Genomic DNA, 25,039 nt, shown 5'->3' with positions numbered 1-25,039 from the left:
AACCAAACCAGATCCATTAACCAAAAAATAGATTGGGACATGTAACAGCAACTACAACTGCAGGTGCTAAAGAAGCTGCAGAAAAAGCTCAGGCACCATACCTCTACTTAGTCAGTGTTAAACGTCGTCGACTGATTAATATCAAACCTAAAGTTTTCAGCCCAAAGCAGATTTAAAGAGATGGCTTTCACAAATCAGAAGTTGCATGACGAAGGCTGAACTACTGTGCCCATATAAATCAAGTGAAGTCACATAGATGGTCTTTTTATAAAAGTTACAATCAACTTCTGTCTATTGTTGGTTTTTAAGATTTGATTTTTTTGATTGAAGTATATAAGTCAGGGCATGGATAAAAAAGTCCACCAAGTGAGGGAGGCCACCAGGAGACCTTTGACATATTAATAAAAAATATATATATCTTTACAGGCACCGTTTATAATATTCACTCAAAAATATCATTAATATAAGTATATAATTCATACAGTTCTGCTGATGCTGCTGTGACTTGATCTCAACTGCAACCAATCATAACAATAAAGATCACGTCTCTACAAATCGAATAAGACAACAAAGTAAAAATCCTGGTCAGTTGTAATTGAACTGTTCAGTTCTACAGTAGTGTTGTACTTTGACTGTGTTTTACACCAGAACTGTCTTCACATGCTTACGGAACCGTGTCTGAAACTGCACCGCGTTCCTGTTCCACTAAGGGAGCCTCAGTTATGGTCTGTGTGAACGCCGAGTAATGCCATCTCTTTAAATGGCTGCAAGATAGGCTAAAGGGCACATGTCTGACAAATCGGCAGAGCGAGGAGTGCTCTGCACAACTGGAGAGGGGGGCGCTCAGTGTGGCGTCATGGGCTTGGTTCAATGACATCAGTGGGTGGGTGGGTTTGGTTGGTGGGAGGGGCACTGCTCTACTCCAAGAACTCCCTCTGGGTAGGCCTCATCTTTGACATGGGCTGTGAAGTGAGACGTGCACCAGACGCCGCTTTTGAGCACTGCTTTTCAAAAGACAAATAGCAAGAGAGTGAGGTGGGGACACGGGAGATGATTCAGGACACTTGCACAGTGTGAAGAGGCACCAGAAGAAACGCCCTCAGATAAAAAAGGGACGGCCAAGAGTCGAATCCCATCTGCTGTGGAGTCAGCTCACAGTGCAGGAGATTCCTCGACTTCACAAGAATCTTTTATCCTGGAAACAGGCACCACCTAAAGCAGAGGAGTCAAACGTTCAGCACAGAGGGATGGAACCGGGCCAATAAAGGTTCTATTCCAGACAGCCAAATCCATTTAGAATCCGGTGTCTTGTGGTGCGGACCATTAGCTCAAATAAACGGGTTTCCCACGACTTTAGGAAACTGATATACAGCCCATAAAAAACACACAAGCATGATTTAGGCACTACAAATATGTGGTGCCTACTAAGGGTTCTTTGAGTGATGCCGTGCAGAAGGACCATTTTCGGTTCCATAAAGAACCACTTTTATAAAAATAACAACATTACAGCGATTTTCTTAAAGCCTTCATAGGGTCCTCACACCAAAAAATTGATTTCCATTCAACTAAACAAACTATCCAAAAGCCTAGTACAGAACAACGATATCCATCGGTCTCACACACACATAAGAACTACAGAAAACAGAGCTTACGGTCCATCCTCATTTGAAATTAACCTGGCATTTGCTGGTACTTGACTACATACTGTGGTTGTCATCCAACAAAAACCTTGTATAAAGCTTTTTAGCTTTAAATGGAAGTGTCGTTCACTTGTTTATTCCAAGTAATTCTGGATCATTTCTATCAGTCCATCAATCATGCACTTCCACCATAATATAAAGAATAACAGAAAAAGTGAAAACAGCAAAAAATGGAGATACAAGGTTTTGTTATTTTGAGAAAGATCATCACAGAATGCTTGTTTCGTATCTTTTTTTTATTTCCAGTTGCAGTGTACAGCTATACCCACCTAAAGGTTGGTTTATACCAGTCATTCGCATCATAAGGCATGCGGCCAATGTGACGCAACTGTGTTCGAAACAACGGGGCTCGGAGACCATGTCTCCGACCACGCAAAGGAGACTTGATTGTTTGTTGGCTAAATTCACTCTGCTGCCTCGTACAGTGCTGTAAAGGATGTACATGCCACTGCCTTTTCCATAGGAGAGTCAGTTTCAACAAAAGCTCCTCTTCTTTGACCAAAACAACCGCCTTCTGAACTATGTGCGATCAGTGTTATTTTTTATCAGATACTTACACATAATTTGAAGGGAACAGGTTCTCTAAACATGATAAGAGAAAATGTGGTTATTATGCATATCTGCCCCTGTAGCACAGATACTGTAATCTATAAAGATGCTAAACTATCCCTTTAACAGGTGAAGAATGCAGGCTCAGGGAAAATGTGACGTTCTTGTTTTCCAGCATCAGGCATCTTCTCGTCCTCCAAGAAAGACGAGAACGCTTGCCAATTATGTCATCGGCAAAACTGCAGAGAACTCCCAACACAGTGGCCACAATTAGCTCCTGTTGTGACAGAGCCTCCATTGCACTAACCTCCCTCATCATCTGCCAGTCAGCAAACAAGAGAGTGAGAGACAGGAAGGAAGACGGAATGGAGGGAGGGGGGAGGGGGGGTGGTAACGAAAAGCTGCTGACCACCCGCTGTCACATCAGGGATGATATAAGAGAATCCTCGCTGGTCCATGTGACATTCCCCTCAAAGCAGAATAGTGAGTCACAACTTACAGTCTGCTTTTCTGAGTGCGAGAGCTACCTCTGCCAACACAGTCTGGGAAAAGGCTGCAAGCAGAAGCAGATAAACAGAACACCTTTCTGACACATGACATCTGCAAGTTCTTCAGGAGTCCTAACCTATACCAGCGCTGGGCGGTATGATGAAATCATTGATGAAATCCAGGGCCCTGATAGCTTACATGAGTATTGATGACGATAATGACTCTGTACTTACTGAGCTCTGATAAATGAACGATCAACAAACCTGATACAGCCTCAACCAGACAAATCTGATCACCAAAAACAATATTTCCTCGTAATTTAGCCTTTATGTATTTTCACTGTTCTTTCAAAACACCAAGCAGCAGGCAAAGGACAATCACTGTGATCAAGCAAGTCAATTATCCAAAATCTGGGCAGTTTTTGCAGCTTAGTTCCCATGCAGCTGCCGATACATCACAAGGGGCTTCCATCACGAAGGCTGAGGTTTGGAAGTGTAGAGTGTCTAAGAGGCAGGGAAAACTGCAGCTCTGGTCGTCGGGGTACCCAAACAACCCCGCCACACCACCAAACATGGCGTACAACAGAAGGTAGGGAACGTCCCAGGGAAGTTTACATACAGTCATCATGGACACTGTTCATGGCAATATTGGTCCTTTAATGGTTTCATTGAATCTGTGTTTTACTGGAGCAGAATGAGTGACATCATCCTTAACAGATGTATAATGCTGTTTTTTGAGGGGGGGTGGTTTCTAAAACTCCCCTGGTCACTTCATGTGACTAGTAACTGGATTGTTTCCTGGTAAAATTTCACACACATGCATTCGTTGTCATGTGTCTCTCCAGTTATTCCGACTGAAATCTGTTTGCTGTATTGGAAGGAACTGCAAATTTGCATTGTGTTTCAGCTGTTCTGGGAGGAGTTTCAGTCTCAGAGAGAGACGGTAGTGTTTACAATGCTATAACGTGGTTTAAACACGTCTTAGACGCATCTCAGACCACATCCTAAAGTGGTTTGAGAGATCAGATCTATATCAGTTCTGGGTGTGTTTACACTTGCATTTGTATGTGGTTTAACCTTATCCAGATATAATCCTGATCCTCAAGATGGATAAAGTGACCAGCACAGTACCCGCTGTTAAGCATGGTAGTGGTAGCATAACGCTGCATTGCACAAAGTGAGTGGAATAAAGAAGAATGAGGAGGAGGACTACCTCAGAATTCTTCAGTATGACACCAATCAATCAGACTGGTGAAATTTGGATACAGCTGGGTGCACCAACAGGACGGTGATCGCAAACACACAACAAAGACAGTTGTGGAATGAATAAAGCAGGCTAACAGCCCTATTGAAAATATGCAGACTATGCTTAAAAGTCTGGTCAACATATTTAATTGAACTGTGCTCATCTGAAAGATACTTGTTGATGGCTACCAAAAGCATACAGGGCAGGTGCAACTTGCTAAGGGACATTTTACCAAATATTAGCTATATAAGTATGTATATTTTATGCATATTATATTTTCATTAAAGATGCATGCTGTCACTCATTGTGCCCCAGAAAAAGAACAGTTCAAAGAAACCACAGAGAGCCCTACATTACCATGACATTAACAGGTCCATGATGAGTGTGTGCAAACCTCTGACCACAAGTGTGTATGGTGTGTAAGTGAATGGTACACTTCGAAACCTGAACAGTGCTGACATACTCTGTGGGCTCTTTAAAGTCTGGACCAGCTGACTTTAATAGAATGAAGCCTAGTACGTTCACAACGACTCTGTTAGGATTCCCTGCGTTCTCGGCCGCCTTAGCATTCCGAGACAGATTGACAGCTTAGTAATCAGCAAATTCGGTTAGGCCTGCCCTGAAATATAGCATCAGCAAGAATGCCAAAAGACCACCACATGACTCAACATCTTAATAAGGCATAGCTGCCAAGACATAGGGGCTTGCATCACGAAGGCTGACGTTTAGAAGTGTAGAGTGTCTAACAGGCAGGGGAAACTGCAGCTCTGGTCGTCAGGGTACCCAAACAACCCACACCACACCACCAAACACGGCGTACACATAAATCCGCACAACAGAAGGTAGGGAATGTCCCAGTGGCCATGCCAAAAACGAGTCACTAATGCATTTTGGAGGGGGACGGGGGTGCACTGGGGGGGAAGAAACAGAGGACATGATAATCCCAGAATAACAAACCCAGCATAACACACTCAAACAACCCCCCCCCCAAAAAAAAATAACCTACCCCTTCTCTGAAATGTCACACGGCAAATATCCAAACATATTAGCCCCAGACGATCAGCTGACAGCAGCCTGCCTGCCTGCCCAAAACACAGGCCTCCCTCTTCAGCAGCCACTGCTAGCTCTGCGCATGTGGACAGGGGTGTGTGTTGTGTGGCAGCTAGCCTAGGGCTGAACACGGCACCGCACTCACACTCAGCAACCATCTTTAGCTGGACAGAAGGGGTGAAAGAGAGAGAGAGAGAGAGAGAGAGAGAGAGAGAGAGAGAAAGAGAGCGAGACAGACAGACACACACACATGCACACACACAGAGACAGAGAGAGAGAGAGAGAGAGAGAGAGAGAGAGAGAGAGAGAGAGAGAGAGAGAGAGATAAAAAGAGAACAAGACTGAGAGACACAGATGACACCTAGAGCTAAGCGAATGAGGCAAAAAGAGGGAAGGAGGGAGGGAGGGAAGAAGTAGGAGAGAGAGCGAGAGAGAGCGAGAGAGAGAGAGCGAGAGAAACAAACACACTCACATCTCTGTCCATGTCAGCGGCAAAACCTGGGTTGCTTCCAAACGCAAGGCAGCCGAGAAGGCACAGTGAACTGCATGGAGTGTGTGTGCATGCCTCGATTACAAATGAAACCCCGGCAGGCTGCGAGCCAAAATCTCCAACGAATGCAGAGAGAGAGAAAGGGAGCGGGAGCGTCCCTGCTAACAAATTTTACATCAACGGCCCACTTACTCGCACTCACGCGTGCACACACACACACACACACACACACACTTTGTCCCTCTCTCACTCTCTCTCTCTCTCTCTCACTCTTGCTCTCCCTCTGCCACTCCTCCCTTGCCCCCCACCCTCCTGTGTGTCTCGCCCTCCACTACTCAGTTGCAGTTAAACTTACCACCCCACCCCTCTCGCTGCTCCCATGGTGCTGGCCAACACCCCCCCCAAAAAAAAGACAAAGCAGCCCATTACTCACTTTTACTCTTCTACAGTCTAAAAGTCTAACACACACACACACACACACACACACACACACAGTTATTAAGACTAATATGCTATTAAGACTGAAATCCAGAATCCATACTAAGTACAAGCCAGCCCCTCTCTGAGGCCTAAATACTTCTAATAATTTCTTTCTAATTGGGTTCATTTGGTTTGGGCTGTAGGGAAATAGCTATATCGAAGTATCGTGACATTATGTTTGGCAATACTGTACCAATTCTCAAGTACCAGTTTATGAACACAGCCCACAGAGCAGAGTACAACACTGGCTGCAATAGGCTTCTGCAGCCATGCACAACCTTCATAGTGCCATCTAGCAGTTGAACAAGCAGCTGCAGCGTCCTGCGACCGCTGAGCCTCGCGCAGAGCTCTCGGTTGTACGCATTATGGTGGTGTATTTTTTTTAAGAAACAGTGTACTCCATACTGTACAATGTTCTGGAGAGCAGCAGGTGGTACTACTTGTGCACTATTGCATAGGGAAGGTGTGTTAGAAATTATTTCTGTATACTTTTTGAGTATTTATGAGATGTGTGCACACAAACACCTTCAACATGGTTGTATTTTAGTTAGTTAGCAGCAACACATGAACATGGCTCTCTAAAGTTTTAGTAAATGGCTAACTCTCATCTGCAGGTGAATTACTAAAAAAAATATATATATATATATATTTATCATATTTTGCCATTTCATAAATAGGTTTATAAGCTTGTGTGAACTTTACCCTCACCAATCAAAGGGTTGATGTGGTGGGTCTAGGGGTGGGCAATAGGACAATATTTTATCATATTAATACATAATATGCTTTTCTAAGCAAATTGAAGATATCACCAGTGCTGAAAGAACATGGTTTAGCTGCACATTTCATTACAAACAGGAAAAAAAACCTAATTTAACTGGATGAAGAGCAGCAGATAAAATAAATCTTAACTCTGAACTGAATAGTTTTACTGAAGAATTTTGTCTGCGATCATGTGGATCAAGATAAATATTGTATATTAAAAAAAATGTCTTAAAAATCATGATAATATGTTTACCATAATCGGCCACCTCTAGGTGGGTGCCTCCCAAAACCCTGCACAATCACTGTTCAACAACAACATATCTTTTGATGTCGCCTGTTGTCTCTGCTGACTTCATAACCGTTACATTTTCTGTTTCCCTAACCGACTCGTTCAGTCTTAAGCCTGATGTGGACTGTGCATCGCATTACCCCAGATATAGCACAGGCATGAGTCCAAAGAGAAAATACTAACTAGAGACGAGGGCAGTTATTTAAATATCGCTGCTGTCCACTGAAACACATGCACCTCCTTCTATGTATTTAAGTTTTCTCCATGGTTTAAACCTTGTAGCTGCTCTGTACCCTGTGTAAATCATTCTGGATGAATGGACCAATAGAAATGCTCTACATTACTTGGATAATTTACATTAAGTACCATTTAAAATTATGAACATTTTTGCCTTCTTCTGTACAATCACTATTTTGGACGTGCATGCTTTTCATTGGACAGCTACCATATACAGACACTAGTGATATTCATATAATAAATATAAAAGGTTTAGAAGCATACTAAAAAAATCTATTAAAGAAAAATGCATTCACAACCACCCCCAGGCTTTTAGCAGTTAAGCTTAGCTTAAAAGAACTTTCGATTTTTATTAATTTCCTTTTACATCAGTTCAGGACATAGTGTTTCACTATAGGCCCATCTAGGAGCAAGCACTGTCATTTACGCTTGTGTATCTGTTCATGCTAAATACATAAACACAAGTCGCTGTAGTCAATTATTACCATGCATGCAGTCAAAGATAACACCAAGTCAAATGTAATTCCATATAGGTGCTTAAGGGTCAGCTCAGACCTCTTGAGTCTTGCAGCACGCCCACGTTAGGAACTCGAGCAGTTATTCTCGACTGGAAAAACTGTGCTTGCATTTTACTTTCTATTGTAGCTGTTCATACAGAATGTGAATCGGCCTTCGTCTGCTTTTCAAATGAAAGATGGTGTTAAATAAAGCAATGTATTAATTTAACTTTTGGAATTACATCTTAACTTTAGCACGGGTACTAATCCAAACTCTCCAAACTTTAAAGGGGCCACAGAGGACCACAGCCATGCTTGCGCCGGTTGACCCTTTCCTTCTTCTCTGGCTTTCAGCTTCCTTTTCCCTCCAAAAGTATCAGAATAAGAATCATTTACACTAAACAATAAATAGAATAAAAATATTAAGAGCTGAGGGAGCTAACTGAAAGATCTCCGCTAGTGAGCGGGGTGTGTGCAACTAGAACTTCAGGGCGTGAGTGAGTGAGTGAATGAATGAATGAATAAATAAATAAATAAATAAGAGCCAAGACTGTTATATGACAGTCTAGGTGTTGGCCAGCATTTTTCTTGGGGCGTTCGTGCTGTTTCAGATATCATGGCGTAATCACAAGCTCTATAGAAGTAAGGAACTTCTGAGGCGGACTTATGCATTATTATAACCAAAGTATTATCAGACCCTATGTGTGGGCAATATGCCGATATCTGATTTTATCAGGATACACGATACGCTTTCTCAGGCACCGTTTTACTTATGTGGGTCTTGCTTCCATGTACTTCCACGTACCAAACACTTGTTAAATCAACAATGCCAATGTTAATATACTAGCCACCTAACATTTCAGAGCCCCTTAAAGGTGAGTTTCACCAAATAATTAGAAATTTAATCATCTTAAGTCTGAATGTTAAATGATCTGGTTAGAGGGACAGCGCAGAATATATGCAACATTTCTTCTTCATCATCATCATCATCATCATTACCCATTCATGTCATGTGCTCTGCACTACTACAAAACTGGAGGCAAAGGCCTAAACAACTAGGCCATCTTTTATATGGATGCCCACCAAACCCTGCCTGAGGCCTCTAGAATTACTGACCCCAAGATGAGGAGGTCAAGAGGAGCTTTTCTAAGAGTAATATACTGATGTAGTTTTTAAGGTACTTGATATGATCGGAATAACTTATTATGGACATATGAAATATGGGAGCCAGTTCTTACAGACAGAGTCAACAGTGCAGCCTGTTAGCTGGCTAATATTAAAGCAGGTTAAAAATCTAGCTGGTTAAAACCTATAAAAACGCAAACACCCTCACTCACCTCCAAGCTGACATCTTCACAGATGTCGAGGCTCTGGAAGTAATCCGTTATGGTGAAGCTGTAGTTTGCATTGTTGTCCAAGTAATCGACGTCCTCCTCCCACAGGCCTGAGGACGAGTGACACCATGGACTCTCCATCTTACCTGAGGACCAGATCTCTGCTTAGTGGGATTAATGACAACAGTCAGTTATTTACTGTTTACTATTTAATATCAGCCAGAGCTAAATACCAGACTCACTCTCGTGCTCATGGGCTAAAGTATCCATTTAAACAGTAGCTTCAGGCGTTAGCAGGAGAGTTAGCTAGCTACCTGGTATGTAGTACGCCATCATGAGACCGGGCTGGTTTAGACCCCTAACTCCAGGCCTCAGAGCAATACAGCTACAATAATGAGACCGTCTCAGTTTAAGCTTCTTTAACTTATGGTTCAATTTTACTGAGCAAACACCTGTGTCCTACACCGCTAGTGTACGCTGTGGAGGGAGGTGGAGGGAGATACAGAGAGAGAGAGAGAGAGAGCATCACCACTGCATGTTCGAACGTCTCTCACTCATTATCTGGATGGCAATGTTTATGTATGTGAGCGCACGAGCCGCTAGATGGCGCGCATGTGTGCGCGTTCACGGACAGCAGGGCTGCGTCTCAAATCTCATACCTCTGCTCTGAGCAGGCCATTAGCACAGCCCTCTAGGGTGAGAGTGTGAATACAACATGAGCCCCTACATTTATAACAAGTGTATACCCCCCCCCCACACACACACACACACAAATACACCCCAATTCATTTTCAAAGACAGGTGGGCGGACAGACAGAGTGACTAGCGAGCTTCAACTGCCGTGCGCGTCCCTGAGACGAGCGCGCGCCGCCCTCCTCCGACCTGAAAGGTTCAGTGGGCGCGACTTGAGGCAAAATACTTCAGTAAAATTACATTAATATTGCATTATTAATAAACGCGGAGCTTTATTTTGTAATTAGAAAAGTGTATTTACCGATGAAAACACAAATTAATTTTTAATTTTAATTTTAATTTTTAATTAGTTTCCATATTCAAGCAGTTCATAGGCTGTTGCTACTTGGTGACTAGGGTAACACTCTTTTTTTGCGTGGTGGTTGCTATGCTGTTACTAAGTGGTCGGTAGATGAATGCAATAGTGTTGCTATGCGGTTGATATGATATTTCAGATTTTTTTTGGTGTTGCTATGTGGTTGCTATGGTGTTGCTAAGTGGTTGGTAGATGAATGCGAAAGTGTTGCTATGTATTCCAGGTGGTTTCTATTGAGTTGAGAAGTGCCATGGTGCCATGGTGTTGCTACATGGTTGCTATTGTTTTCCATAGGGTTGCTATGGGGTTGCTAAGTAGTTGGAACTCGGATGCTATAATGTTAATACGTGGCTGCTATGGTGTTGCTAAGTAGTTGGTACACAGATGCTATTATGTTGATGCTAGTTGCTATGGTGTTGCTAAGTAGTCGGTAGATGGAAGCTTTAGTGTTGCGAGGTGGTTGCTTTGGTATCTCAGGTGATCACTGTGGTGTTGCTTAGGGGTTAATAGGCTGTTGTAAGGCAGTTTTATGCTGTCTGCTGTGGTGGTTGGAAGGGTGTTGCCAAGTGGTTGCTGTGGTACCCCTTGTGGTGACTCTACCATGCCGGATCTGTATCTCTCAAGCTTGTCAAATGCACGTGCACAGCTGTCCACAATGGGAGCTCACAGCCTATTTGTATTTACAGCAGTGGAGGGAAAGTGAATTACACTCCCCAACTGTAGGGGGAGCTCAGGAGCACAACATACCAATTCTCATATAATGCTAAATGCTATACTGGACAAATTCTCCACAGGTAGCAATCCATACACTATATTGTCAAAAGTATCCCCCCACCCCCCCCCCCACCCCCATCCAAATAATTGGATTCAGGTACTCCAGTCAAGTCCTTGGCCACAGGTGTCTAAAACCAAGCACCTGGGCATGCAGACTGCTTCTACAAACATTTGTGAAAGAATGGGTCGCTCTCTTGGGGACGGCCCCTTCCTGTTCCAACATGACTGTGCAAAGCAAGGTCCATAAAGACATGGATGAGCAAGTTTGGTGTGGAAGAACTTGACTGGCCTGCACAGAGTCCTGACCTCAACCCGATAGAACACCTTTGGGATGAATTAGAGCAGAGACGACAAGCCAGGCCTTCTCGTCCAACATTAGTATCTGACCTCACAAATGCGCTTCTGGAAGAATGGTAAAAATTCCCATAAAACACTCCTAAATCTCCTTTAGTTGGAAACATTATGATTAATAAAATAAAATAAAATAAAATAAAATAAAATAAAATAGATAAATAAATAAAATAATAGAATAGAATAGAATAGAATAGAAAAGGACATGAAAAATTAGGACACCCTTTAACGTAGTCTTTTTAACATACACAGTGTACAAAAGTTTGTGGACACCTGCTCTTCTAGAGTTGCAGTTGAAATCAAGGGCGATAATAGGTAATAATAGAGTTTGTTTTTCCTACTCTTCTGCAAAGGCCTTACAGTAGATTTTGGAAGAAGGAGTGTCTGGATACATTTGTACATGTTGTGTATTTAGACAGATGGACATTTGAACAATATTGAAATTGAATTAAATTGAATAAAGAAATCATGCGTAAAATGTTTTCCTGTGATGTAACAGTTAGGACACTGTTTTTGGGTTTTGGAGGAGCCGGTCTTCGGCGTTATTCATAGTGTGTGTTTGAAAGGTTTCAAGGGTATCCAATTACCTATCAAGTTCTGTGTGATTAGTGTAATGAAGCAGGACAGGTTTATGTAATCCTGTTCAGGCAGAATGGCAAGGAGCCATTCTTAACCCTACTCAACTTCCAATTGGCCTCTGGCCTGTTGGTTGTGAACATAAGAAAGGCCACATATCACCACTCCTTTTTGCCTGCTGGGGGTTTTGGTTCTGACAGATGTTTCCTGAGGGTAATTTAAGGCGCAGGTAGAGTTTTGGATGCTTTTGGAAGTTTTGGAAGCAACTTCAAAGCAAAATAAGACCAATATGATTAGATGAGCAGTAATCGCCTTGTAGTGAACTTGTTAATGCTTGGGCAAAATGTCACTATTATGATGATGAACCACTAGAGGGCATGTTTGACCCAGTTTCCAATCATTAAGGGTGCAGTGCTTGGGAACCTATTGAAATTGGTGGGATTTGTCTAATAATTATCAACACTGTACAACAATGTTGTATTTGCACTTACTTTACAGATCTCCTCATATGAATAATAATGTAGAACCTAGAACAGGAGAATCTTCTTTTTATGTCATTCTGTGATGTGCTGTAAATAACAGCTGAGGGCTCCTCAGACTCCTCAGACCATTTGTCGGAGTTGTCTTTCCCCTCTGGCATCAGTGGTCTATGGGGTACCACTGTTAGTCCATTCCCAGTACACCTTTAGTACGGCAGCTCTAGAACATCCCACGAAGTTAGCAGTTTCTGAGATGCTACCACATTTAGCCCACTGTCACAGTCATATGAGAGTATTATGACCACCCCTGGTTTGGAATGAACTCGACCTGGGATGTCACAGCTGCCATGTGATAGGGTTTGCTGCACATATAATTTAGCAAGCACACCAGTCAGTTGTAGCAGATCAATCGTCATGGGCAAAGGATGCGATTTGACTGATGTCCAAAAGGGCATGATAATAGGGTACCGGCTGATGTGTGGTAGCATCTCAGAAACCGGCGAGTGGTACAGATCAATCTACCCACCACTGTGGACCAGTCTACCTCTATAATGTACACCTTCTATTACCTAAAACGTCTCACACGAGCCAAGGATGGATACTCACATTATTAGATAGGGGATCATAGTATGTCTTGGTGTGCTCCCCCCAGGTCAATGTGGAGTTTCCTGTGGCCATCCTGTTCAGGGGGTGTTCCTGCCTTGTACCCAGTGGTTCCATGTAGGGCCCACCACTACCCTGACCAGGAAGAAGCAAATTAAAAGATTAGAGGGCTTTCCAGCATGAACTGCCCATTTAAGCTCCTGCCACCATAGTGGGCTTCAAGTCAGGCCTTGGAGCCCAAAAAAAAAAAAAAAAAAAAAAAAAAAACTTAATTGTGTTTCATTTAAGACCCTACTTAACCCCACTGTGCGTCAGTTTACAGACTGACGACCAAACACACACCATTTTTGAATGGTCAGAAAAGCCACTTTTGGAAAGATTCAGCACTGTTGAAAGTATCTTTTGGAGATAATGGCTTTCACTGTGGTTTGCTGTATTCCCAGAGCCTTAGAAACCGTTCCCAGGCGATTATATTTTAATAACTGACTACTATCTCTTGCAGAATTTCTTTTGATTGGATAGTGTCCTGCTCACTGATACCTTTAGCCTACTGTAGCTAGCTGTAAAGTTTCTAATTAAGTGAGGTTTAGATTTAACTAGGGGTTGGCAGAAATCAAGCCTGGGTATGTCTAGTTGAACTGATCCCAGTTCTCAACTAAATTTGGTTCATTGGTTGATTGAACAAGTGATTCCTTTTTCCACACATTTGCTAGTAAGAGAAATTGATGCTGGTAATGATGTGGAGAAATGCTTTGGTCCGAAAATAGATCACCTCATCTGTAAACCATGCTGGCAGTGGGTGTATGGCTGCCAGTGGGGATAATTAATTGTCATTTAATGATAATGTGACTTATGATATAAGCGATAAGATAATTTGATTAATGAGCTCAGAAACATCTCGAGTACTCGGTTCCAAGTAAATACATGAGAACTCTTTGGTTGACTATGAGGACAATGGCTCTAAAGGGCAGTCATAGGCCAAGGTGTCAAAAGTATTCACGTTCATTACTCAGGTAGGAGTGTAGATACTAGGGTTTTAAAAAAGACTTCTAGTATTAACTTGAGCTGAATGCATTTTAGTAATATCAGATATATTAAAGGAGCATCTATGTGCACTACTGAGCATTAACCTGTGTTTCATGGAGGAAAATATGATGAGTAGTTGCCTATAAGTGTTGTAATGGTGCAAAAGTCAAACTTCAGAGGCAGGTGATCAATAAGCTTTATTGGAATGTAAATGTGGGGCTTAGTTGGGACATTTCACTCAAGTTCTCTTGAGTCTCTGCCACGGACATCTGCATACTCTACATACGTCTGCTATGTCCTTGCTGGAGTCTGACGTGGCGTGCAGGTGCGATGGATCGCTTACAAACCAACAGGATGTCAGAATAGTATATGTTTATACTTCTCATCCAACCACAATCAAATTCACACTTTCTGGATGGCGAGATTTATCTGGATAGGGTTTGTTCCTTTGTTTTTTTTTAAGGATGACAAGCAGGATTGAAAACAAATCAAAATGAAATAAGAGTAATGAGGTTATTTTTAAAATGTAAGGAGTAGAAAGTACAATTATTGTACAAAATATTACAAAAATTGTGTGAAAATGTAAGAAGTAGAAGTAAAAAGTTGTCTGACAAATAGTCCCGTGAATAATTAGTCCAGTAAAGTATAGATAAACAACATTTTACTTAAGTAAAGGTAACGAAGTATTTGTACTTCGCTACTTGACACCTCTGGTCATGGGTGGGGTTTCTGTTCTCGACTTGCCAAATCAACCACTTATTCTGAATCCATGTGATTTTGTATTTCACTTAATGAAGACATTAAAAAAACACATAAACAAAAATAATGGCTTAAAAATCATTTTTAAAATGTCTGCAAATGGCTTCAGTACAACCTTGGCACGACGTCTCCAGCAGACGGCCAACATCTACAGCTGCCACAGCACTTTAGCAGAGGATCACATCTCAAGCATAAGTACATAGAAACTCCACTAGCTCTAAGATGCCACACCCTGCGTGCTGTGCTGTGTATGTACGATCTACATGTGCAATAGACCTTTTTTTTTGAGCCTTTGGTGCTTAGAATTAGTAAGTAGTGGATTATTATATAAGACCCCCCATACCTCAACCTTTTAAATCCATTAGAATCAACTCTACCATTTAGCCCCATCATTTGTAGTCATTAAAACAAACCCAAATGACACTCTCATTGGATGCCAGAGCTTGCAGAATACTTCAGCTTGAGGTGGTAGTGAAACTACACACCGGGGAGCCACAGACATAACCAGATGTGCTCCAGGCAGTCAGCTAGGTTGTAAACAAAAGTGGTGCCAAAATAGGTGTATCTCAATTCATAGCTGGTCGTACGAGGAGTAGCAGCCTATCAGCTACACCACTACAGTGCTTAGATCATGTGCAGAACTAGGGAGTGTCTGTGGCTGTCTGAGGATTGTAGCTAAGGGGTTACCAGTCTAACTTGAAATGGGGAGAAACCCTCAGATTACTAATAATAAACAAGGTCAGGTACTTGTGTACACACTGCATAGAGGGAAGAATGGGTAGCAAAGTTCTCGGGAAAGTCATGCTACTGCTATAAAAATATGCAGATAGCTAAAAATAACTAATCTAATCTTCATTTTTTTGTCTCCTTAATTGAACTGTGTAAAGGCTTACATATACTCCTAATAAAACATTTTAATCAGTAAAATGAATTATTATTTTAAAAGAAAACTATATTTCCCCACATTTTAACAATAAGAGGCCAAACTCAATTTAACTGGGTGGATTATAAAAGGTATTATAGTCTAATTAAATTCAGTACACTGTTTAAAGTATACGTTTCTTGAGGAACTTTTAGAGGTTCTTCAGTTTGAAACTTTGGGGGAACCTCTTTAGGTGCTCTGAGGAACCTTCAAGAAAAGATTTATAGACAAAAAAAATGGTTCCTTGAAGGTATAAGGAACTCAGGGTCCACCCAGAGTGAGTTCTTTTTCTGTAACTATTGCACCATTGGAACAGACAATTGCTGCATTTGAGGGTTGCGCTGCATGTTGTGGGAAGTAATTAGTATGCAGATACAAACCTGAATGTTGCATAACTTTCAAGGCTGGCCATCTAAATCCCATGGGTGGGATTAAATTCTGATATATATTAGATTCAACAACAAGGAACAAGATTTGTTGGATAGATGATACCAAGGTTAACTTGTACTAGAATGATGGAGGAAAAGGAAAGGAAAGGCTCATGATCTGTAGCATACCACATTATCTGTCAAACATGGTGGAGGCAGTGTTCAGGCAATAATGTATGACAGGCAATAGAACTGGATCATTGGTGTTTATTGATGTTGTGGCTGTTGATAGAAGTAGCAAGGTGAATTCTGAAGTGTGTAGACTTTTACTTTCTGCTCAGATATGGTCATAATCTGCAATACCGATACCAAGTGCTTTGCAGTACAGATGATTAGGCAGTAAACGAGGATATACTGCTGTGTCATTCCCTTTAGCTACTGGATCCAAAGTAATACAGCTGATGAAATTTAATTTGCTCAAATAAATGACTGAAATAAACTGAAAACAAATGGAAACGTGTCCATAATTTAAGGAGCCAGTGTGGACTAGTTTTGCATTGACTGTAGACAGTTAGCCTCAAGTTGTGGAGAAACCATTTAGCATGTGTCTTCTCAGGTAAAGTCTCAGGATGCTAGTACATTTACCAAAGCTCTCTATAACAAAATATATACTTCTGGAGATCATTTATACAAAACCTCATAGGGCCTAAAGGGTCAATCCAACTGAGAATACTAAAGACAAAACTGAAGGTAGAAAACCCCACTAAACAAGTAACAACTGAAGGTGGCTGCAAAAAAAAAGCCCAGCATTTGATAAGGCCTCATCCATGGGTTCCAGACTTCAGGCAGTCATTGACGGCCTGAAATGTAGAGACATTTCTGCAATTCCTTAACTGTTAATATGATTTACAGAGGCAAAATTAGACTGCGTCACTGTCCAAATACATATAAACTTGTTTTTTCATAGCACTTGTTGTAGATATATTCTTGCGTAGTTTGGTTTACAGTTGTTCCACTGATCTGTTTTGTCTACATGGATTTAACAAAGGTCCCGTAACTACGTACTAAATCTACATGAAAGTAAATCAAAACCTAACAAAGCCAAAGGCTGGATGTCAAGAATGAAAAGGTAAGACAGGTTTTGTTGCTCAACAAATGACTTGTTATCAGGCTTTCATGTTGTACTGTATGGCAGTTGCTAATGTGCAAAAAAAAAAAAGGTACACCTTGTTCAACAATAACCAAAAAGAATTCAGCGTACAGAGAGCTGAAAAAAAAGGGGCATGGCTGCTGATGTGAGACACTGACATAATTGGGCCAAGGTCCCACCCAGGCTGTCTGTCATTTAGAGAATTTACTCTGGAACTAGCATTGATTCTTGTGTTACTGGACGTCATCAGCCGCATGTCACTCAAGAGAATCTGCCCCGCCTTGGCAAACATTACTTCCTGACACACAAACCCTGAGGAGATCCTTTCAGGGTGGGGCCACCACACACCTCATTCACTTTCCTCATCATATATCTCATGGGTCCTATAAAAGAGACAAGAGGGCAGACTACTGCCATCCACTCTTTGAGCAATGGTGCAGAAGAACCACTTCTGCTGCCATGAAGAACCAGTTTTGTGATAGAGGTGTGTAAGTGAAGAACTTTTAAATTGGTTAAGAAAATCACATTTTTAACCCTTTAAAAGTGGTACTACTATGGTGTCACTCAAAGAATCATTTATATCATTATACTTCCATTCCCTTCATATCATCAGTTAAAACTGTATGAAATGCACATATTAACCAGAAAAATGATAAAAATGGAGAAAAAAATGGAAATCAGTGACCCGCCATGCCCTGGGAGTACTGTCATTCAGGATGAAAATGTTTAATCACAGAATCTGCAGTATTTTATCTGCAGCAACCCTTCCCTTTAACAGCATTTGCAGCCAGACTTTACCACCCAACACACTGTGCACATTGTTTGGGAAATGCTGTGAGGAACATGACAAAGAGGGTAAGGTGTTGCCCTGTTCCCCAGATCTCAATCTGATCAAGCATCTGTGGGATGTACTGGAACAACAAGTTCCAGTTCCAGTTCACAAATGACATGACTTAAAGGATCTGCTGTCAACACCTTGGTGCCAGATACCACAGGACACCCACCTTCAGAGGTCTGCCTCAGTGGGTTGTTGCTGTTTTGGTGGTACACAGAGAAACGGCAGCTTATTAGACCAGTGGTCATACCGTTTTTGCCAACAATCACTTTGAAGGAGCTACAGAGTTCAGTGGATGAGGCTGGAGTGAAGGTGCACTGGTCAATGACATCAAGGGTTCTGCAATCAACTGGCCTGTGTAGGAGAGTGCTAGAACAAGACCATTGCACTTCATCAGTGCACTGCACATCAACAAATTCCACACCAATAGTAAAGCATGGGGGTGGCAGCATCATGTAATTATAACTGCAGGACAGATAGAAGACTAGCTGCTTCCACCAGCTAAATAACTAAAGATAGAGGCAGGTTCTGTACATCAAAGGTCAACCCTGAACTTGGTCATCTTTGTAGTCTGCTGTATTTGGGCAGAATTGGGGAGAATTTGGGCAATTGTCTCTAAAATACAGTGTTTCAGTTGGTTCTAACATGAAGCAATGTGAGCAGTTATAGATGCGAAGTTGCTGCTTTATGTCTATGAAGATGAATCTATTGGAATGTGCCTTAATGGTCATTTATCGTTGACACATCAAGCAAAAACCTCATATCCTCAGGAAAAAAACTTCTTAACTTTCAATGGAAGTCACGGTAAAACATCTTAGTCCAACCCAGCTAGCAGAAAACACTATAGGAACGTTCAGCAATGTTTTTAAAAGGTTCCAGGAAGGTTAGCCTGTAACATTACAGAAATGTGTGGCATAATAATGGTTTGCATCACAACATTTATAATAGCTTTAAGTGTAAGTTAGACAAAAACATGGAAACATCTGAAGTATATTAGAATATATGTAATATAATATTTAATAGAATATTTAATGAATGTCAAACATTTTTAATTATTTACACTGATAATAAAACTATTTAAATGATGAGCATGTATTATTGTTTGAAGCATGTCTGCCAAATCTGAAAAGCCGTATTCAATTGTGAGAATAAATAATAATAAAACCTCCAGAAAACTTGACCATTTGAACTTTCTAAGAACCTTCATGTTCATGTTACGTTCTGCTAACCAAAAATTCCTAGCTGGAAAGTCATTGGAGCATTTGTGTCACAACTGCCAGATTCTGATTATGTCAAAAGGACAAAAATGGATATACAAGGTTTTGCATGAAAGTGACATCATGCTTGCACAGGACAATGAAATATCCCAGCCTAGATATCTGGGGTCAGAGCATTGGGTCGGCCATGCCATAGCACCCCTGGAGGAGACAGGGTCCACGGGCCTTGCCCAAGGGGCCCTTGGCAACAGTGGCAGCTCCTAGTCGGGGATTTGGGGATTGGAACCCACAACCTTGTCATCAATAATTTAGTGAGCCACCACTGTGCATAGTGGTTAATCAGTTGTTTTGACACTTCAGACGCTTGACCAACAAAGCTTTGGATGGACAGAGAGCAGAGTACAGAGAAGAACTTTCCCCTCCTCTATACTCTCAGAGTAAGGAGTCTCTGTTATGATTTGTGGTTGTTTTGTCTGTGTTGCAATCACAGCGCAGACATGAAGCTCTAAGGAGCAGCCTTCTCTCTCACACAGCAGGTGTCTGCTTGTCTGGTATGCTTTTAGCATGATGGCGTAAATACAAGCCATAATTATAGTTCCTGCCTTCAACTGTCAGCTCTGTTGCACAATTACTCAAGGCGTTCCCTTCCTCCAATTAAATTAGTGTGACCATAGCAGACCCCGCCCTCTACAAACATGCAAACAGCCCAAAGAGTTAATTTTCTCACAGTTTGCATCTTTTAGACATGACAAAGGCTGATTAGGAGCATTTTTTAAGTAGTTTTGGGAGCGTCCAATAACTGGAGAAAAGTTGTAGCTAATTTGCAAACTTCCAGTCAGTACTTCCAGCCCCTTCTCCTGTCAAGTTGACATTTTGGGAGATTCGCTGCGATGACATATAGTCCTCCACATAGAACAGTATTCTGATCATAAGGTTTGAACAATGTAGAGCAAAAAGAGACAGTTGTGACAGCTTAGCGAACCTACGTATCAAACCCACAACCCTGTGATCAACAGCCCAGCACTCTAACCACTATGCCGCCACCTCCCTATTATCCATTATATTAGTAATTGTGCAATGAACCAGTTATTTTAAGAAAGAATTGCATAATCAGGACAAGCTCTAAAAATGGAATCAACGATGACAAACCATCTGCAGCCTCTCAAAGCTTCCAAAGTACTTCAAATAACTGCAGAAGAATCACTTTTGGTTCCATAAAGAACCGTATTTGTAATGGAGATGTGCGTAAATGTGACGAGCCTTTTATTTTGGCAAAGAACCTTTACAGGCATCTCTATTAAAAGGGGTTCTTGTATGGCATCGCTCAAAGAACCATTTGAAGCACCTTTATGTTTTAAGAGTGTTGGAGAATTTCAAATGTCATCATATTCATCATCATCATGTAATCTGCTAGAGCCTAATCACAGCCAATGCTTTGAGAAGGTCAAGTCACTTTAATAGAGCAATCAAGCTTAATCAACTGATTGTGACGGCTCCAGAGCAAAGCTTTTGGTTTATCAATGCTCCTTGTAACCCTAACAGTCACTCGTAGTTGATTTACATATAATATCCAGAAAATGAAGCAAAAACAATGTTGGTTTTTCTTTTTTCTTTTTTTTTTTTACTATGAATGCATTAAAATGCATTCATTAGTTCCTCTTGAAGGCACTGCAACGAGACGGCCCACTTCAGCTCTCCTCCTCATTCACTCAGCCACCTATACCTGCCTATACCTGTTTATCTTCTCCAGGGCGTGGCTGCATCATAAATTCGCACAGCCCTGTGTATTCCCTCAGAGGTCAACCTGCAGAGACAACAGGTAAGACACGCGGCGCTAACTCTGGTGAGGAGTTTCAAGCCTGGCTTATGGTCATGGTGCAGAGATTTTGAACATGCTGTTTATTGGTTGTGGTATAGGTTGTGTAGTTATAGCATAGGTATCGAGGTATTGGCTGATGATGATGATGATGATGATGTACTATGTAGAACTGTGAAGGACTCTGTGTGATAGAGTGGATATGGTTATGGGTGCTGAGTATCATGGTGTTGTACTGATGGGGTCCAACGATCTCTTTTGTCATGCAGTGTCAATCTTGTGAAACCTAAGAGCTGCACAATGAGTGACCCCAAACCAGGTGAGCACTTTTAAATCACTTCAGGAAAACTGAGCAATTGTTTAAAAACGTAGGCAAATGGCTTGAAACTGACGTTCGCCACTTTTCTTCTTCTCTCTTCCATGAACAGACGCAAAGCCTGAGGTAACATCTTGACTCCCTTCAACTCCCTTCCTCACAACATGTCCATAACAAATCTCATTGCTAACTGCTAATCATGGGTCCATAACAAACATAACTGCCATACCAATTCTGCGTTTTCTCCTTGCAGGGAGGAAAGCCCCCAGGAAAGGGAGAGGGAGGCCCTGGAGATAAGGGAAAAGGAAAAGGCCCAGGCCACGGACACGGACCCGGAAGCGCCCCGGGTCAGGGTCAAGGCCACGGACATGGCCACGGCCATGGAGAACACGGTAAAGAAGGAAAAGGAAAAGGAGGAAAGCCATGAGGGGGCTGATCGCAGAGGCCTGACGGATGTTAAATGTTTTTTCGTGCTTGAGCGACAGTAATGGAATTAAAAAGTGTGTGTGATTAATCAGCGGTTATGCATTTGTCTTCATTTGGGGTGAAATTCATATCAAGGTGTTATGTTAGGATTAAAGAACACCTTCTGAGCAGATGCTGCTTCTCAAAGACCTGCAGTGTTGTGCAGCTGAGAGGGTGTGCCTGGTACATGGTGGGAGTGTCAAGGAGAGCTCTGCAAGTAATGGGACTTTATAGAACCAGGAAATGCTGGAGCAAGGTCTAAAGCAGGTACTGAATGAATAGGGACGGGAAAGTAAGTGGTTTATTATGATAGATCACAATATAAACCCTAAAGTATCAACTTTGAATAGTTCTGGGTTTAAAAGGGCCTGGTGAAAGTAAATAGCCTACAGCTTCAGCTACAGTCTGAAAACAGGTGTGTTGACTCGTAACAACAGTGAAACTATTGTTACATAACCGTGCTTTACTATTTTTAAAGATCTACCTTCGGGGATTGAAAAGTACCCATCTGAGTGGCACGGCCACTGCTTTTACAAAAAACCTGTGAAGAACCCAGTTTTTGAAAGTGTACATTTAAACACACTCAGGTAAAAAAGTAAATGCTTTAACAGATCAGATTGAGATGCTTTCAGGGCATGTTTTCCCGGGTTGTGCTGTGTCATGCATTGACTGATCAAATCAGTACAAGGAATCATGCCCACTGGTGTAACTGGGTTGGTCGCTTTCTTCAAAAATAATGTAAAATGTACTGGAAAAACGCGACTGACTGGTGCAAGAGGAAATGAAAAAAAAGTAAAGTTTCTCTACCTTAAGTAATAAAAGGCAGAGAAAGTAATATGTAAAAAAAAAACATAAGTAGTAAAATGTAGAGAAAATGTAAGATGTAAAATGTAAAGAGAGTAAAATGCAAAGACAAATCTAAAAAGTAAAATGTAGAGAAAGTAAAATGTAAATAAAGTAAAATGTAAAGAAAGATGTCAGAAAAATGTAAATAAAGTCAAATGTAAATAAAAAGATGTCAAATGTAGAGAAAGATAAATGTAACAAAAATGTAAAGAAAGAATAATGTAAAGAAAAATATTAGATGTAAAATGTAGAGAAAGTAAAATGTCAAGAAAGATGTCAGAAAATGTAAAGAAGAAAATGTAGGAAAAATGTAAGAAGTCAAAAGTAAAAACTCAATTTTTGAATTTTTGAAATATTGTATATAATTTCTAGTATAATACAAAGTGCAACTATTACAAATATTTGCATACAAATGTTTGGTCACTCCTCATCAACATTTCCTATACTGTAAATATTTAGTAAAAGATGACATTTAAAACATTTTTTTAGCACGATTTATTTTTTTACTTTTTTTTTTTTTAACTATCTTTAAACTTTGTTGTAATTTGCATCACCTGGCCTTTTTAATGCTGGCCGTGAAAAAGCCAAAGCCCTAACAAGCTAGTTAAGGTCTCAGATGTTGGTAAATAATCTCCTAAAGCATCAAAACTTTTGCATGATGCATGATGCCCATATTTCTTAATAATATGTTAAAAAAACAATGGGGTTTTGTTCTTGTTTTTTATAGATCACTTCAACTTTTGTTCACCTAACTATTCCCAGTGACAAACACTTTGAGCAGGGGTGCCCAAACGTTTGAATGCAAACTGAAAAAGTTTACATTTTCTTAAATATAACAGGAACATTATTATTATTTTTTTTTATTATTATTATTATTATATATATATATATTTTTAATAGATATCACAAAACAAAATATACGTAATTTTTTTTATATATTGTGCAACCCTAGGTGGCTGAGAGTTGGGAGAACTGAGCTACTACAGCGCTTCTGGAGTGTGTTTGGAGAAACCTGCTCTGTAGTGTTTAGTCTGTTGGGTGTATTTAGCAGTTTATATGTTGGTTTAGCAAGACTACAAACTAACCGCGTAACGTATTCATGTGATCCTACGTAAGCTTCTCAGCTTCATTTTTAAGATCTACATCAGATGAATGAAACATCGGTCCTGGAAGGCCACAGCAGAAATCAGCAGTAAACTGTGCTGATGGGAAAATGTGAGACATTTCTTACAGGTTTATGAAAATGATGGGTCTCGCAAGTTCAGCGACACTATTGCAAAATGCCTGGCTTGTATTATCAACAGCAGAGCCTGGAAACAAAAGTCCCATTACTTGTCTAATCTTGAATAGAGCTGCATTAAGAAGAGTCAGCATTTAGATCATACTTTGATAAGAGCACCCAGTCTGATCATGTTCTTCTCACTTCATCAACAACCAAACAGGTAAGTACATAATTCTATTATTTAGATAGATATTAGAGATATTATGAGATATATAAACACCGGTCACTGTTTCAGATATGATACTCAGGAAAACACTGCCTAAATCTGGGTCACAGAATCTGGTCTAGTTACTTTGTACTCTTTTGACTGGAACATCTGGGTTCGGCTCTGGCGTTCCCTCTGAGGAGGGGAGGGTGTAAAGCGGAACTATTTTGAGCTACACCACCCCCCCAGGACACACACAAAAGAATAAAAATGTACTAACAGTCCTACCCTTAAATGGTCAGGACCCTCTGAATGTCTGCATTTTTGCTCAGCTGGGTCAAGTGTGTTGGAGGAGAGTTGGAACACAGCTCTGGCCATCTGAACCATAGAATAGCTACTACAGACCCAAGCCCACCCAAACAAAGCAATAGCTACTACAGATCTAGGCCCACCTGAACCAAGGAATAGCTACTACAGACCCAAGCCCACCTGAACCAAGGAATAGCTAATACAGCTACTACAGACCCAAGCCCACTTGAACCATGGAATAGCTACTACAGACCCAGGCCCACCTGACCCAAGGATTAGCTAATACAGCTACTACAGACCCAAGCCCACTTGAACCATGGAATAGCTACTACAGACCCAGGCCCACCTGAACCAAGGAATAGCTACTACAGACCCAAACCCACCTGAACCAAGGAATAGCTAATACAGCTACTACAGACCCAAGCCCACTTGAACCATGGAATAGCTACTACAGACCCAGGCCCACCTGACCCAAGGATTAGCTAATACAGCTACTACAGACCCAAGCCCACTTGAACCATGGAATAGCTACTACAGACCCAGGCCCACCTGACCCAAGGATTAGCTAATACAGCTACTACAGACCCAAGCCCACTTGAACCATGGAATAGCTACTACAGACCCAGGCCC

The 25,039-nt window shown here is 41.3% G+C and overlaps 1 protein-coding gene across 1 annotated transcript in view; it reads right to left on the bottom strand.

Annotated features, from left to right (window-relative positions):
* Window positions 1-9,263, bottom strand: part of ccdc9b (coiled-coil domain containing 9B) — a 42,529-nt gene extending 33,266 nt beyond the window's left edge. Inside the window, exon 1 of the mRNA XM_072688895.1 lies at window positions 9,126-9,263. Coding sequence (XP_072544996.1) covers window positions 9,126-9,263 — 138 coding nt within the window. The remainder of the gene's footprint in view (window positions 1-9,125) is intronic.
* Between the last annotated feature and the right edge of the window lie 15,776 nt (window positions 9,264-25,039).

This window comes from Salminus brasiliensis, chromosome 10 (genome assembly GCF_030463535.1).
Source record: "Salminus brasiliensis chromosome 10, fSalBra1.hap2, whole genome shotgun sequence".
NCBI lineage: Eukaryota > Metazoa > Chordata > Actinopteri > Characiformes > Bryconidae > Salminus > Salminus brasiliensis.
This window is presented reverse-complemented; position numbering and strand designations above follow the sequence as displayed.